General features: G+C 48.3%; 1 protein-coding gene across 1 annotated transcript in view; it reads left to right on the top strand.

Moving 5' to 3' along the window:
* The first annotated feature begins 892 nt into the window (after positions 1-892).
* The window catches only part of tm4sf21b (transmembrane 4 L six family member 21b), a 34119-nt gene continuing 20356 nt past the window's right edge, over positions 893-14655 (top strand). Inside the window, exons 1-2 of the mRNA XM_085977488.1 lie at positions 893-1185; positions 12176-12241. Of these exons, the coding sequence (XP_085833614.1) occupies positions 1006-1185; positions 12176-12241 (246 nt within the window). The 5' untranslated portion in view covers positions 893-1005. The remainder of the gene's footprint in view (positions 1186-12175; positions 12242-14655) is intronic.

The raw sequence follows: 14655 nt of genomic DNA on the forward strand, positions 1-14655 counted from the left end.
GCCATGATCGCATTGAATGGCGGAGTAGGCTCGAGGGGCCGAATGGCCTACTCCTGCTCCTATCTTCTATGTTTCTATGTTTCTGACTCATTGTCCTCCTTTCCTGCCTCTCTCGGCCTCTTTTACTTCCAACTCATTGTTTTACTTTCCTGCCAGAACAGAACTTACATCCTCTTCGGCCTCTTATGGTTTCCACGTCCTGCTAGGTTATCTCCACTGCCAATTCAGCAACTTAGAAAAAGCTTACTACTGCAAAGTATGGTCTTTATTACACCATTCAGTGAAACTGCCAGTGATGTCAGTTTAACTCTTTCCCCACTGCAGAGGGGGGCGGAGATTGCTCCTGGGAGAGGGGGGGAATTGCTGCCAGAAAGTTAAAAAAAATACATTAAATGGCCCCGTTTTTAAATCCAGGTGGATTCCCTGCTCAGGCCTGAGTTAAAATTACAGTCGGGTCTCAATGATTTTAACTGCCCACCCGCCAGGTTTCTGCTGGGCGAGTGGGGTTAAAATCGCCCCCGACATGCTGATCCAAGTAACAGGGAAGTGAGTGTTTCTATATGCGGGGATCTCCCTTACTGTAACCTGAGTTCTTATTTTTTTCTCCCCAGGTGTTAATCATTTTTGGACGGAAATAAAAACCCAATTGCTCTACTTGTGCTGATTGTTGTTCAAGGCTTTGGTATCCAACCTTTGCTCTCTCATTCTTCTCTCTCTAACTTTGGTTTTTGCTCTTCCAGCGTTGGTAGGCATGCGTGAGGAAAGAGTAAAAAGTAAACAAAGAAGAGATAAGGGAGATAAGGAGCAAGAAACCCCCCTCCTCCCCTACCCCCACACAGATTTTCTGCACATTCATTGGTGACGCGAGTCAGAAGCCTTGCCCTCTGCAACAGGAAAGTGTAACATCAGCTCGATAGGAAACTCTGTCACCAGCCCCTTGTCGATAAAACCAGACAGATTCCGTCTGGTGCCCTTCTTGTACCTGCCCAGCAACCTTCGAGGAGAATGTGCACGGGAAAATGCGCCAAGTGTATCGGGGTCTCCTTGTACCCCCTCGCTCTCCTGTGTGTTGTGGCCAACATCTTCCTCTTCTTCCCCAACTTCAAGGTGGAATATGTGGAGGTCCCCAGCCAAATGACCCCGGAGGTCCTGTATCTCGGAGGGCTTATTGGAGGCGGAATCGTGGTGAGAATTCATTTTAGTCTCCGTACACGACTAGAAAGGCGCCCTCCTCTCTCCCCCTTTTAATATTGTTGTTTATATTTATTTACTAACGGATGCTTCTTGTTGATGCTAAACGATATTTTTTCGACAGTCGGTGAGAGTGTGAGAGTGATGTTAACCGTTGGAATGTTGCCTATCAAAGCAACACCATGACTTAAAGGGGCGGGGGCGGGGGTTTGTGAAAAAGATTTGACAGGAACGCTTTCTTTGATTGAAGAGGGAGTCTTCTATCTCTGTCGGGGGGTTTGACGATAGGGTTGCCAATCCTCCTGGATTGTCGCGGAATTAAATATTAATCTGCGGGTCACTGCAGCGAGCACAACCCGGGAGAAAAATCTTTTTTTTTCCATTTTCGTTGAATACGTTTATTTATCAATTGGGGGCGGCGTTCCCCGAGAGGGCTCGTTGAGGGGGTGCTAACCATCCAGTTTGAAAAGTTCGCGCCCGGCGCTAACGATTCTGGACCCCCCCGAAATCCCCTGACATCGACCCAGGAAGGGAGAGGGGCGCTAAACCATGGGCTGGTGTCCTCAGTGGGGCGCTGAAGCCGGGGAGCTGCCGAGTTTCGGGTGAGTTCCCGAATGGATTTGATCGGAGGAAGGATGTTCTTGCCATGGAGGGAGTGCAGTGAAGATTCACCAGACTGATACCTGGGATGGCAGGAATGACGTATGAGGAGAGATTGGGTCGATTGGGTTTATACTCGCTGGAGTTTAGAAGAATGAGAGGGGATCTCATTGAAACTTATAAAATTCTAACAGGACTAGACAGACTAGATGCAGGAAGGCTGTTCCCGATGGTCGGGGAGTCCAGAACCAGGGGTCACAGTCTAAGGATAAGGGGTAAGCCATTTAGGACAGAGATGAGGAGGAATTTCTTCACCCAGAGAGTGGTGAACCTGTGGAATTCTCTACCACAGAAGGCAGTTGAGGCAAATTCATTAAATATATTCAAGAAGGAGTTAGATATATTTCTTAAGGCTAAAGGGATCAAGGGATATGGGGAGAAGGCAGGGACAGGGTACTGAATTTGGATGATCAGCCATGATCTCATTGAATGGCAGAGCAGGCTCGAGGGGCCGAATGGCCGACTCCTGCTCCTATCTTCTATGTTTCTATGATCGCTCGCGCCGCTTCTTTCCAGCTCTTAAAGGGGAATTCCGATCATTTCACCAGATGCTCCTTTGCAGCTTTGCTTGTTTCAAGGGGAACGGGCACATACTGAAAAAAAAAAGAAAGACTCGTGTTTCTCCAGCGCCTCCCATGACCACCGGACGTCTCAAAGCGCTTTACAGCCAATGAAGTACTTTTTGAAGGGTGGCCGCTGTTGTAATGCGGACCCCCTTTTCATTGCTCTGAGGAGGACTGCCTAATAACCAACAGATCGCGCCCTAGTGCAAATGAAGATTCCTTATTCAGCAGCAAGCTCTGAAATCTCAGAAACGCTTCCAGCAATCAAAAGGGCTCTTTGCTTTCGAGCGGCAAAAACGCTCGATGCCCTGGCCGACGCAAACGACAACCAGTGGCGGACGCCTTTAAATAGTGCTCCTCCGCAGGCCTCCTCGCCTGCCGCTAAAAAAAAGACCCAGAGGCGCCACACAGGCAGGCAAGAAAAGGGGAATTTTTCACTGGGGGCGCCAACGGGGTCCGATGCGCCCGGAGATGATGTCACGATCTCCGGGGGCAGGGGGATCGGGGCGATGACCGGTAGCGCCGCCACTAACCTCCCGCCGAATTTCACGGGAGGCGCGGTTATCGCCTCGGAGGCGGTGGAGGGGACACAAAGCCATTTGCTACATTAAAGTCTGTATTAAAATGCATGTTGTTGTTGATTTAACAGCACAGATGTAGATTGTTGCGATTAACCCTCAAATTTTATTTAAAAATCATCAAGAATCTGATGCATTAGTGTGCTTTATTTGTGCAAATTATAGTACACCAAGCAAGATAATTATTTGTCTTTGAAGTTATTCAAGAGCACTGCGGCAGTGTTTACTAAGCAATCATTCAATGTTGTTATCCAGAATTCACAAATTGAGGAGGTATTTTCCCCTTTTCCCCAATCCCACAAATTACCTCCCGATCAAATTAGTCAAACATGGATTTCTCCGGAAACTCTCAGAGACTTCAGCTACAAGCTAAATGCCAGGTAGTCAACTTGAATAAGCAAGAAGTGACACCCCAGGCTAGTGAGGTGTACAAAACGGGTGACATCTTACGTGGTCTAAATGTCAACTCGAGACAGAGGGGGGGGGGGGGGGGTGACTTCAACCTCCTTGGAAGCAGAGCTGAAGCAGCAGCATTTCAAATTGCAAAAGGTTAGCGCTCTGATGAAGTTCCAGCAATTTCGCCCCCATTGGCTTGGCGGGGTGGGCGGTAAAGGCTGTTTGACCGGGTGGGGCGCTAAGGAGGTGGGAGGACATGTGACGGAACCTCCTGTAATACGTCCAACCAGGGTTGGCAACTGTAGTTTGCGGGCACCTGGTGCTTGCGGGGAGCTCGGAGTCAACACCTTCCGAGGAGGCAGGCAAGGGAGAAAGCAGTGGGGGGAAAAAATTGCCTTTATAAAGCGGAGAAATAGGACTGGTTCTGGTTAACATTTTTAAGAGCTCTGATGTAATAAAACTCACTACGCACTTGGTTGGAGTATAAAGCAAGGCTTTAATCAACTTGTTTCAGAACATGGAGGTCTAGTTGTACTTCACTAGTTCCTTGTCTTACAAAATGTCCCTGGACAAGCTGGGCCCACGCCCGAGTATTTATACTCCTTGGACGGCGCCACCAGCTGGCCGTCCAGCATTATTTCAGGAGTAGTTTCTTGCTGATGATGAGATTTATAACAAGCTCCATGAACACAAGAGCCGTGCTTGAGGAATGGAGGACAGTAAATGTTATTGCCAAAGAGGAATGATACTTGAACCGATACCTGTGCTCGCTGACCTAAATTGGCTCCTGATCTGGCTGCACCTCGATTTTTAAATTCTCATCTGCCATGAATCTTATCATTCATGAAGGAATGGACTCATGAAATAACACTTGGCGGCCAGCTGGTGGCGCCGTCCAAGGAGTATAAATACTCGGGCGTGGGCCCAGCTTGCTCAGGACGTTTCTGTAACCAGGAACTAGTGATGTAACTAGAACCTCATGGTTGTGAAACAGTTGATTAAAGCCTTGTTTTATACTCAAACCAAGGGCTCAGTGAGTTTTCTTACATCATCATCCTTGTTTTCAAATCCCTCCATGGCCTCGCCTCTCCCGATTTCCGTAACCTCCTCCAGCCCTACAATGCCCCCGAGATCTCTGCGCTCCTTCAATTCTGGTCCCCCCACTCCCACTTTAATCGCTCCACCATTGTGCCTTCAGCTGCCTGGGCCCTAAGCTCTGGAATTCCCTCCCTTAACCTCTCCGCCTCTTTCTTCCCCTTTAAGTCGCTCCTTAAAATCTACCACTTTGACCAAGGTTTTGGTCACCTGTCCTTATATCTCCTTGTGTGGCTCGGTGTACAATTTTTGTTTGATAATCGCTCCTGTGAAGCGCCTCGGGACATTTTTACTAACGTTAAAGGCTCCACATGTTGTTGTTGAAACTATAGATCAGTTAGGCTTGCATCTATCATGAGGAAAACGTTTGAGATCATTGTACAGCGTGACATGAATCAGTCATTCATGTAAGAAAGACTTATGAAATAATACTGAGCGGCCTACGGGTGGCGCTGTCCAGGGAGTGTATAAATACTCGGGCACGGGCCCAGCTTGCGCAGGACATTCTTAACAGGAACTAGTGAAGGACACAACTAGACCTCCATGTTGTAAAACAGTTGATTAAAGCTTTGTTTAACGCTTAGACCAAGTGCCTAGTAGTTTTCTTACGTCACAGGGTACTCCCACTGCTCGTCTACAGAGGCCACAAAGAGGAGCCACTGCATTAAGCTTCGGACCATCACTGCCGTCACAATGTACACAGAGCTCGAGGTCAGAGTTAGGGCCCAACGTGAAACTGGTACAAAGAGACTTACAGAATCGTAGAATAGCACAGTACAGAAGGAGGCCATTCGGCCCATTGAGTCTGCGCTGGCTCTTTTGAAGAAACATAGAAACATAGAAGATAGCAGCAGGAGTAGGCCATTCGGCCCCTCGAGCCTGCTCCGCCATTCAATGAGATCATGGCTGATCATCCAAATTCAGTACCCTGTCCCTGCCTTCTCCCCATATCCCTTGATCCCTTTAGTCTTAAGAAATATATCCAACTCCTTCTTCAATATATTTAATGAATTGGCCTCCACTACCTTATGTGGTAGAGAATTCCACAGGTTCACCACTCTCTGGGTGAAGAAATTCCTCTTCATCTCAGTCCTAAATGGCTTACCCCTTATCCTTAGACTGTGACCCCTGGTTCTGGACTTCCCCGCCATCGGGAACATCCTTCCTGCATCTAGTCTGTCTAGTCCTGTTAGAATTTTATAAGTTTCAATGAGATCCCCTCTCATTCTTCTAAACTCCAGCGAGTATAAGCCCAATCGACCCAATCTCTCCTCATACGTCGTTCCTGCCATCCCAGGTATCAGTCTGGTGAATCTTCGCTGCGCTCCCTCCATGGCAAGAACATCCTTCCTCAGATAAGGCGACCAAAACTGCACACAATACTCAAGGTGTGGTCTCGCCGAGGCCCTGTACAACTGCAGCAAGACATCCTTGTTCCTGTACTTAAACCCTCTCGCTACGAAGGCCAACATACCATTTGCCTTCTTAAACGCCTGCTGCACCTGCATGCTTACCTTCAGCGACTGGTGCACAAGGACACCCAGGTCTCGTTGCACTTCCCCTTCTCCCAATCTATTGCCGTTCAGATAATAACCTGCCTTCCTGTTTTTGCCACCAAAGTGGATACCGAAGAGCAATCCAGTTACAGCCTCCTCCCCCCACCCCCCGCTCTTTCCCCATATCCCTGCAATTTTTTTTCTCCTTCAAGTATTCATCCAATTCCCTTTTGAAGGCTGCCGCTGTTGAATCTGATCCCACCGCCCTATCAGGAGTGAGAAGGAAGTCAGATGGAGACATTTTCACCCAAAGAGCGGTGGGATAAATTACCGGGAGAGGCCCTTGAAGAGGACAGTACAAATGGGACAAACAGGCATGTTGCTGGAGGGACAAAGGCCTGAGGGATGTGATGAGATCGTCGCCTGAACAAATCACGCGCTTGTTGGGCCGGGAGAGTATTTTCATGCAGATGGGAGCACTCTCTATCGCACTCAGAGTCACTGTCGCACAGTCACAATCACTCAAACACACACAACGACAGAGTGAGTCACCCTCACATATACAGACTCATGTCGGCTGGTCCATTCTCATATGCTGCAGATACTTTGAGCAGTTCTAACCAAGACAGTGCAGGCAATGTACGAACAAAGCAACTGGACACTGCCCTCCAGACGTTGCAAGCCCAGGTTTGTACGAAGCGGCACTCGGAGCAATGAGTAAACATTAGCCAGTGAATACACAGCAAAGTCCCAAAGATAGCAAGTGCTCTAATTTGGTCTCGACGCTTTTAGCTAAAGGTGCGCTGTCCTGGAAGACAGGAAGCTGCCGTTAACCTTCTCAACTTGTATCAGTCAGTTGGAGATTTGCTGAAATGAACTTAAATGTCCCAATAACAAGTGTCGTTTTGGATGAACTTACAGTTACTCTTCGAGAATTAGCACTTTGCACACTGTCGTAGCCAAGCTTATTTACTGTCTGGGAAGAGGAAAAACTTTGCTCCGACTATACCCTTTAATGTCATCTGTTAGTCTGAATGATCAGCTCAAATTGAATCATAGAATCACAGAAATTCACGGCACGGAAGGAGGCCATTCGGCCCATCGTGTCCGTGCCGGCCGACAAAGAGCTCTCCAGCCTAATCCCACTTCCCAGCTCTTGGTCCGTAGCCCTGCAGGTTACGGCACTTCAAGTGCACATCCAAGTACTTTTTAAATGTGATGAGGGTTTCTGCCTCTCCCACCCTCTCAGGCAGTGAGTTCCAGACCCCCACCGCCCTCTGGGTGAAAAGATTTATCCTCCAATCCCCTCTAAACCTTCTACCAATTACTTTAAATCTATGCCCCCTGGTTATTGACCTCTCTGCTAAGGGAAATTGGTCCTTCCTATCCACTCTATCTAGGCCCCTCATAATTTTATACACCTCAATTAGGTCTCCCCTCAGCCTCCTCTGTTCCAAAGAAAACAACCCCAGCCTTTTCCAATCTTTCCTCAGAGCTAAAATTCCCCAGTCCTGGCAACATCCTCGTAAATCACCTCTGTACCATCTCCAGTGCGATCACGTAGGAACATGGGAATAGGAGTAGGCCATTCAGCCCCTCGAGCCTGTTCCACCATTCAATGAGATCATGGCTGATCTGCGACCTAACTCCAAATACCCGCCTTTGGTCCATATCCCTTAATACCTTTGGTTAACATCTTTCCTGTAACGCGGTGACCGGAACTGTATGCAGTTGCTACCACCAGCAGTGGCAGATGTGGACACCAGTACTTCAGCCAAGCGTTAAACAGCTCAAAGCTCTCTCTCCAGGCACTACCCAAGTGTAGAAAGACAGAATATTAGCATTATATCGCTGGGCCCTCCTCACAGCTAAAATCGAGATGGTGCGAAGATTTCTCACAGTCACCATTACCCAACTGAAATTCTAGTGATGACTAGAGAAACTGGGGTTGTTCTCCTTGGAGCAGAGCAGGTTAAGGGGAGATTAAATCGAGGTGTTCAAAATGATGAGGGTTTTTGATAGAGTAAATAAGGAGGGATTGTTTCCAGTGGCAGGAGGGTCGGTAACCAGAGGACACAGATTGAAGATAATTGTCAAAAGAACCAGAGGGGAGATTGAGGAGAATTCTTTTTACGCAGCGAGTTGTTGTGATCTGGAACGCGCTGCCTGAAAGGGCGGTGGGAGCAGATTCAATAGTAAAGGGAATTGGATAAATAGTTGAAAAGAAAAAAAATTGCACGGCTGTGGGGAAAGAGTTGGGGGGAGTGGGACTAATCTTTCAAAGAGCTGGCACAGACACGATGGGCCCAATGGCCTCCTTCTGCACTGTAGGATTCTATGACCCTACTTTGAAAAAGGTTCTGCAAAAACTGGTCCAGCTTTTGACAATGAGGCTTTTGTGCTGAAATATTAACTTCCTTATCATAAAACTGAAATGATTGGTCAGCTATTAACAGCAGCAATTGCAAGTATGCAGACCCGACCCTGTGACGGAAACCTGAGGAGGAAAAGCGAGATTTTTATAACGAGGGCGTATCTTATCAAGGTTTCCACACCTCTTACTGACTCCTGTGGAATTTTCCACAGCATGAGGGGAATATTTCTTAGCAAGAGCGATTTGCACTGTTTCCCAGCTATTCAAAGCAGATGATGTTGCTGCAAAGAACATAAGAAATAGGAGCAGGAGTCGGCCATTCGGCCCCTCGAGCCTGCCCCGCCATTTAATAAGATCATGGCTGATTTTTGACCAGATCTCCACTTTCCCGCCCGAGCCCCATATCCCTTGATTCCCCCAGTGTCTGAAAATCTATCGATCTCTGTCTTGAGGTCAGGTAAGCATGCAGGTGCAGCAGGTGGTTAAGAAGGCAAATGGTATGTTGGCCTTCGTAGCGAGAGGATTCGAGTACAGGAGCAAGGATGTCTTGCTGCAGTTGCACAGGGCCTTGGTGAGACCACACCTTGAGTATTGTGTGCAGTTTTGGTCGCCTTATCTGAGGAAGGATGTTCTTGCCATGGAGGGAGTGCAGCGAAGATTCACCAGACTGATACCTGGGGTGGCAGGAATGACGTATGGAGAGAGATTGAGTCGATTAGGCTTATATTCGCTAAAGTTTAGAAGAATGAGGAGAGATTGGGTTGATTGGGCTTATACTCGCTGGAGTTTAGAAGAATGAGAGGGGATCTCATTGAAACGTATAAAATTCTAACATGACTAGACAGACTAGATGCAGGAAGGATGTTGCTGATGGCTGGGGAGTCCAGAACCAGGGGTCATAGTCTAAGGATAAGGGGTAAGCCATTTAGGACAGAGATGAGGAGGAATTTCTTCACCCAGAGAGTGGTGAACCTGTGGAATTCTCTACCACAGAAGGCAGTGGAGGCCAATTCATTAAATCTATTCAAGAAGGAGTTAGATATATTTCTTAAGGCTAAAGGGATCAAGGGATATGGGGAGAAGGCAGGGACAGGGTACTGAGTTTGGATGATCAGCCATGATCTCATTGAATGGCGGAGCAGGCTCGAAGGGCCGAATGGCCTACTCCTGCTCCTATCTTCTATGTTTCTATGGGAGGAAAGAACAAAAGGGGAGGTCTGGGATAGGGTGGAAGGCAGGAGTGATTAAATGACCAAAGGGATGATGGTGCAAGGCAAAGTGAGGGCTGATAAACTCCCACCTTGGAGATCATGTTGGGGAGTTTTGGTTCCACGGAGATCAGAATAACTGAAGTATCCCAGCCATTCTTCAGTGTCAACGATACGGGTCGAAAGACTTTCAAACAAGGAGGCACCTGAGCAGGGCTCGATTCTGCCCTCACCTGAAGCCCAGTACGTGCATTCGTGCAGGATAGCAATGAAAGGGGCTCTTGATGGTGAGATTCACTCTGCACAGGAGATGATACCAGGGATGAGAGGCTTTAGTTATCAGACAAGAGGAAGTGGGCTTTTTTCTAAAGAGCAGATAAGTTTAGGTAAGTGGAGATCTGATATGAGTGTGCAAGATTATGAAGGAGTTCGATAAGATAAATTGGGAAAAACTATTCCCACTGGTTTGTGAGTCAGAAAGAGAGCAGAAATTTAAGAACCTCACCAAAACACCGGCGTGGACCAGCTGGGCTGAATGGCCTGTTTCTGTGTGCCTTCTGCGCTGTGTCAACCCGTGGCTCGCACGCTCGCCTGAGTCAGAAGGTTGTGGGTTCATAGTCCCACTCCAGAGACTCGAGCACAAAAATCTAGGCTAAAACAGTGCTGAGGGAGCATTGCACTGTCGGAGGGGCAGTGCTGAGGAAGTGCCGCACTGTCGGAGGGGTAGTACTGAGGGAGCGCTACACTGTCGGAGGGGCAGTGCTGAGGAAGTGCCGCACTGTCGGAGGGGCAGTACTGAGGGTGCGCCGGACTGTCGGAGTGGCAGTACTAATGGGAGCGCCGCACTGTCGGAGGGGTAGTACTGAGGGAGTGCTACACTGTCGGAGGGGCAGTACTGAGGGAGTGCTGCACTGTTGGAGGGTCAGTACTGAGGGAGCGCTGCACTGTCGGAGGGGCAGTACTGAGGGAGCGCGGCACTGTCGGAGGGGCGATACTGAGGGAGCGCCGCACTGTCAGAAGGGCGGTACTGAGGGAGCGCCACACTGACAGAGGGGCAGTGCTGAGGGAGCGCCGCACTGTCAGAGGGGCAGTACTGAGGGAGCGCCGCACTGACAGAGGGGCAGTGCTGAGGGAGCGCCGCACTGTCGGAGGGGCGGTACTGAGGGAGCACCGCACTGTTGGAGGGGCAGTACTGAGGGAGTGCCGCACTGTCGGAGGGGCTATACTAAGGGAGTGCTGCACTGTCGGAGGTGCCGTCTTTTGGGTGAGACATTAAACCGAGGCCCCGTCTGCTCTCTCGGGTGGACAGAAAAGAACCCATGGCACTATTTTGAAGAAGAGCAGGGCAGTTCTCCCCGGTGTCCTGGGGCCAATATTTATCCCTCAACCAACATCACTAAAACAGATGATCTGGTCATTATCACATTGCTGTTTGTGGGAGCTTGCTGTGCGCCAATTGGCTGCCGCGTTTCCCACATTACAACAGTGACTGCACTTCAAAAGTACTTCATTGGCAGTAAAACGCTTTGCGGGCGGGGTTCCTGAGGCGCTGTAGAAATGCAAGTCTTTCTTTCTTTATGTAAAACAATGGCCCAGAAATTCGGGTCGGGGGCTTCCCGCGGGTGCAAGCCTCCGACCTGCACTTACCTAGCGCGCCGGCCGTTGAGCTGTGGGCCCGCGTGGGATTCCGATCCTGGGCCTGCTCCAACTGCCGGCGCGCGGTGCTTGTGTATCCCAGGGGCGCAGTTAGTTCGAAGCCTCCCCTGGGATCACGTGGGCCATGGAGAGCCAATGGTAGCAGGGAATGCTTCATTCATAAGTTTGACAGGAAGAGCTGTCAAACCTATAAATACTATAAGCCCCAAAACATCATTAAATCTTCAAAGAAATTTTTATTTTAAAGTCACATTTTTAAAATAACTATAAATTACATGAAATAACTATTTTAAACAACAATTTAAAATTTTGAAAAAATTAATTACATTTTCTAACGGGGCTAAAAATAAACTTACCTTTCTTTAAAGTATTTAAAAATAATAAACCTGTGGAAAAAATGTTTTAATTTTAATTAATTCACCACTTACCTTGTAAAAAGAAGGCCTTGTGCCTGCTTTTTACAAGCATAGCTCCTGGAGACTTACCCTCCCGGAGAAACCTGCAAAAAAAACGTAAGTTCGATGCGCACGCGCTGCCTCTCCGGCGCACGCGTTCCACCTCTTAACCCCTTCTTTCAGGGGACCGGAAGTGCCGGTTTCCCGCGCATGCGCAGTGCATGCACGAAACCGGCACTTTCATTGGGCCTACAGGTGAGTACCCAGCGCGTACTCACCCGTGGAGACCCGAGTTTCTGGGCCATATATGAAAGGAGAGGGTAGGGGATTCCCCCGCCCTGAGGATTGTTAGGACATGTAATACCCCAGCAGAAACAGTGGGGAAATAGAAAGTAAAGAAAAAAAAAAGCTTTAAAAGGATATGGGGAAAGGGAATGGCTCTTTAAGGGAGCCAGCACAGAGGCGATGGGGCCGAATGGCCTCCTTCCGCGATTCTTTAAACACCATTCCCTTATAAAAATGCTTGTGTACTTTAATAGCTTTTTCTTAACTTCTTCCGACAGGTTTTGTTTCCGGCGATACACATCCACGCAACAGGCAGCGGAGGGTGCTGTGCAAACAGATGTGGGGTGAGTTGCTCTGCTTCCGGATTCTGTTTGTTGGAGCGCTGGCCTGGCCTCCCTAATTATAAAAATGATATGGAGGCACTGGAGAAGGTGCAAAAAAAAAAATTCCCAAGGATGATGCCGGAACTGAGAGGGTATATTTATCAGGAAAGGTTCAACAGGCTGGGGCTCCTTTTCTCTAGACAAGAGAAGGCTGAGGGGACGACCCGATGGAGGTCTTTCAAATTACGAAGGGGGTTCGATAGTATTAGATCCGTGTGTTAATGGAGACACGGAATGCAGGAGTTGGTTTAACAAGTCTTTACTGAATGGAGACAATCTGGAAACTGAAACTACAGAAGCCTGCTAGGGCCTTTTATACAGGGGTGGTCACTGCCGGTACTGCAGTCTGAGACCAGTTATTCCCTTAAAGGGACATACACAACAATTCCTCCCCTTTTAGATAAACAGTACATAACGTTCATTTAACAACTAAATAATAACTAATTACAATTACAACTACGGTTGCTAGATACATTGGTTGAAGTTAAGCAATTATAAGTTCAGTCTTTGAGGAGGCATCCTGATTCTGACTGGATAACGCATCTTTGGGGTATCAGGTTCTTCTGGCAAGGTTGATTCGGGATCAATGTCGTTGTTTGGTTCGTCTGCTTCCAATATCACCGATTCTGCGGCAGATGCAATTGGTACTTCGGTTTCATCGCCAGGTGTATCAGACCGTGGTGTGGAGTTGACGTTTTCCAGTGACTCTAGAATCTGGTCAGCATGGCGTCTTACAATGCTCTCTCCAATGTCCACGGTATACATTAGAGGTCCTTGCCGTGTACAGATCGTTCCTGGCTGCCATTTCTCTGTGCGGTAGTCCCGGGCCAAAACTGGTTGACCTATCTTAAAACTCCTGGTCGGCCTTTCATTCATATTCTGAAACTGCCTGTTCTCCACATCTCTTCTGACGTTTGGCTTAACCAAATCCAAGCGGCATCGTAGTCTTCGATTGAAGACCATCATGGCTGGAGTTTGGTTGGTAACCGCATGTGTCGCATTCCGGTAGGAAAACAAGAAGTTATCCACCTTGTGTTGTAGGGGTATATCTTCATTACACATTGCCTTGATAGCCTTCTTGAATGTTTGAACAAACCTCTCGGCCAATCCATTAGTGGCTGGATGATATGGGGCGGATGTGTAATGCTTAACACCATTGTTCTTTAAGAACATCCGGAACTCTTCAGACACAAACTGTGGTCCATTGTCAGAGCAAATCTGTTCAGGCAGCCCATTCCTGGCGAATATGGTTCGTAAGACTGTGTTCATTTTTTCTGTGGTGGTTGAGGACAATTTTATTACCTCTGGCCACTTTGAATGTGCATCCACCGCAATTAAAAACATCGAGTCCATAAAGGGACCAGCAAAATCAATGTGCACCCTTTGCCGTGGAGATGAGGGCCACTCCCATGGATGTAGAGGGGCTTGTGGTGGGGCGTTTTGGACCTTCTGGCATCCTGTACAGCTCTTGGTCATCTCTTCGATTTCTCTATCGATTCCCGGCCACCACACAAATGCTCTGGCCAAGTTCTTCATTTTTACCCCTCCCAGATGACTCTCATGAAGCTCATTGAGCACTCTATCCTTCAATTTGGGTGGAATTACTACTCTGGATCCACACATCAAGGTTCCTCTGCACACTGACAGCTGTTCTCTTCTCGGCGAGAATGCTGGCAGCAGTGGTTCGCCATGTGCTGGCCATCCCTTCACCGTTAAATCATAGACCCAGGAGAGTGTCGGGTCATTTCGTTTTTGCTTTTCTATGTTTGCATTCGTCACAGGGAGACATTCGACTATAGTCGAGTGGAATAACTCCACTGGATCCACTGCCAGTTCTTCTTCCACCGTCGGCAACGGTAGGCGCAACAATCCATCAGCATTCCCATGCTGTTTAGTTCCTTTGTACTCGATGTCATATTGATGTGCCCCTAGGAAAAAGGACCACCTCTGTAGCCGTTGCGCCGTCATTATCGGTACGCCCTTCTGAGGGTTGAAAATGGAGACGAGAGGTTGATGATCAGTTAGTAGAGTAAATTTCTGAGCGTGCAGGTAGTGATTGAACTTCTTCACCCCCCACACCAGGCTGAGGGCCTCTCTGTCAATCTGGGCGTAGTTACGCTCGGCTGAAGTTAACGAGCGTGACGCAAAAGCTATCGGCCTCTCTGAACCATCAAGGAATTTATGTGACAGTACCGCCCCAATGCCGTAGGGAGACGCATCGCACGCCAGTCTTATCGGTAGTGATGGGTTGTAGTGAGCCAATACTTCTCTTGAAGTGATTAGGTCCTTACTCTTCTGAAAGGCCCGCTTACATTCATCGCTCCATTTCCATGCTACTCCCGTTCGTAGTAGGGCGTTCAGTGGATGCAGAATTG

The sequence above is a fragment of the Somniosus microcephalus genome, unplaced genomic scaffold, assembly GCF_052327205.1.
Source record: "Somniosus microcephalus isolate GS21.2 unplaced genomic scaffold, FLI_Smic_1.0 unresolved_chr4, whole genome shotgun sequence".
Taxonomy (NCBI): domain Eukaryota; kingdom Metazoa; phylum Chordata; class Chondrichthyes; order Squaliformes; family Somniosidae; genus Somniosus; species Somniosus microcephalus.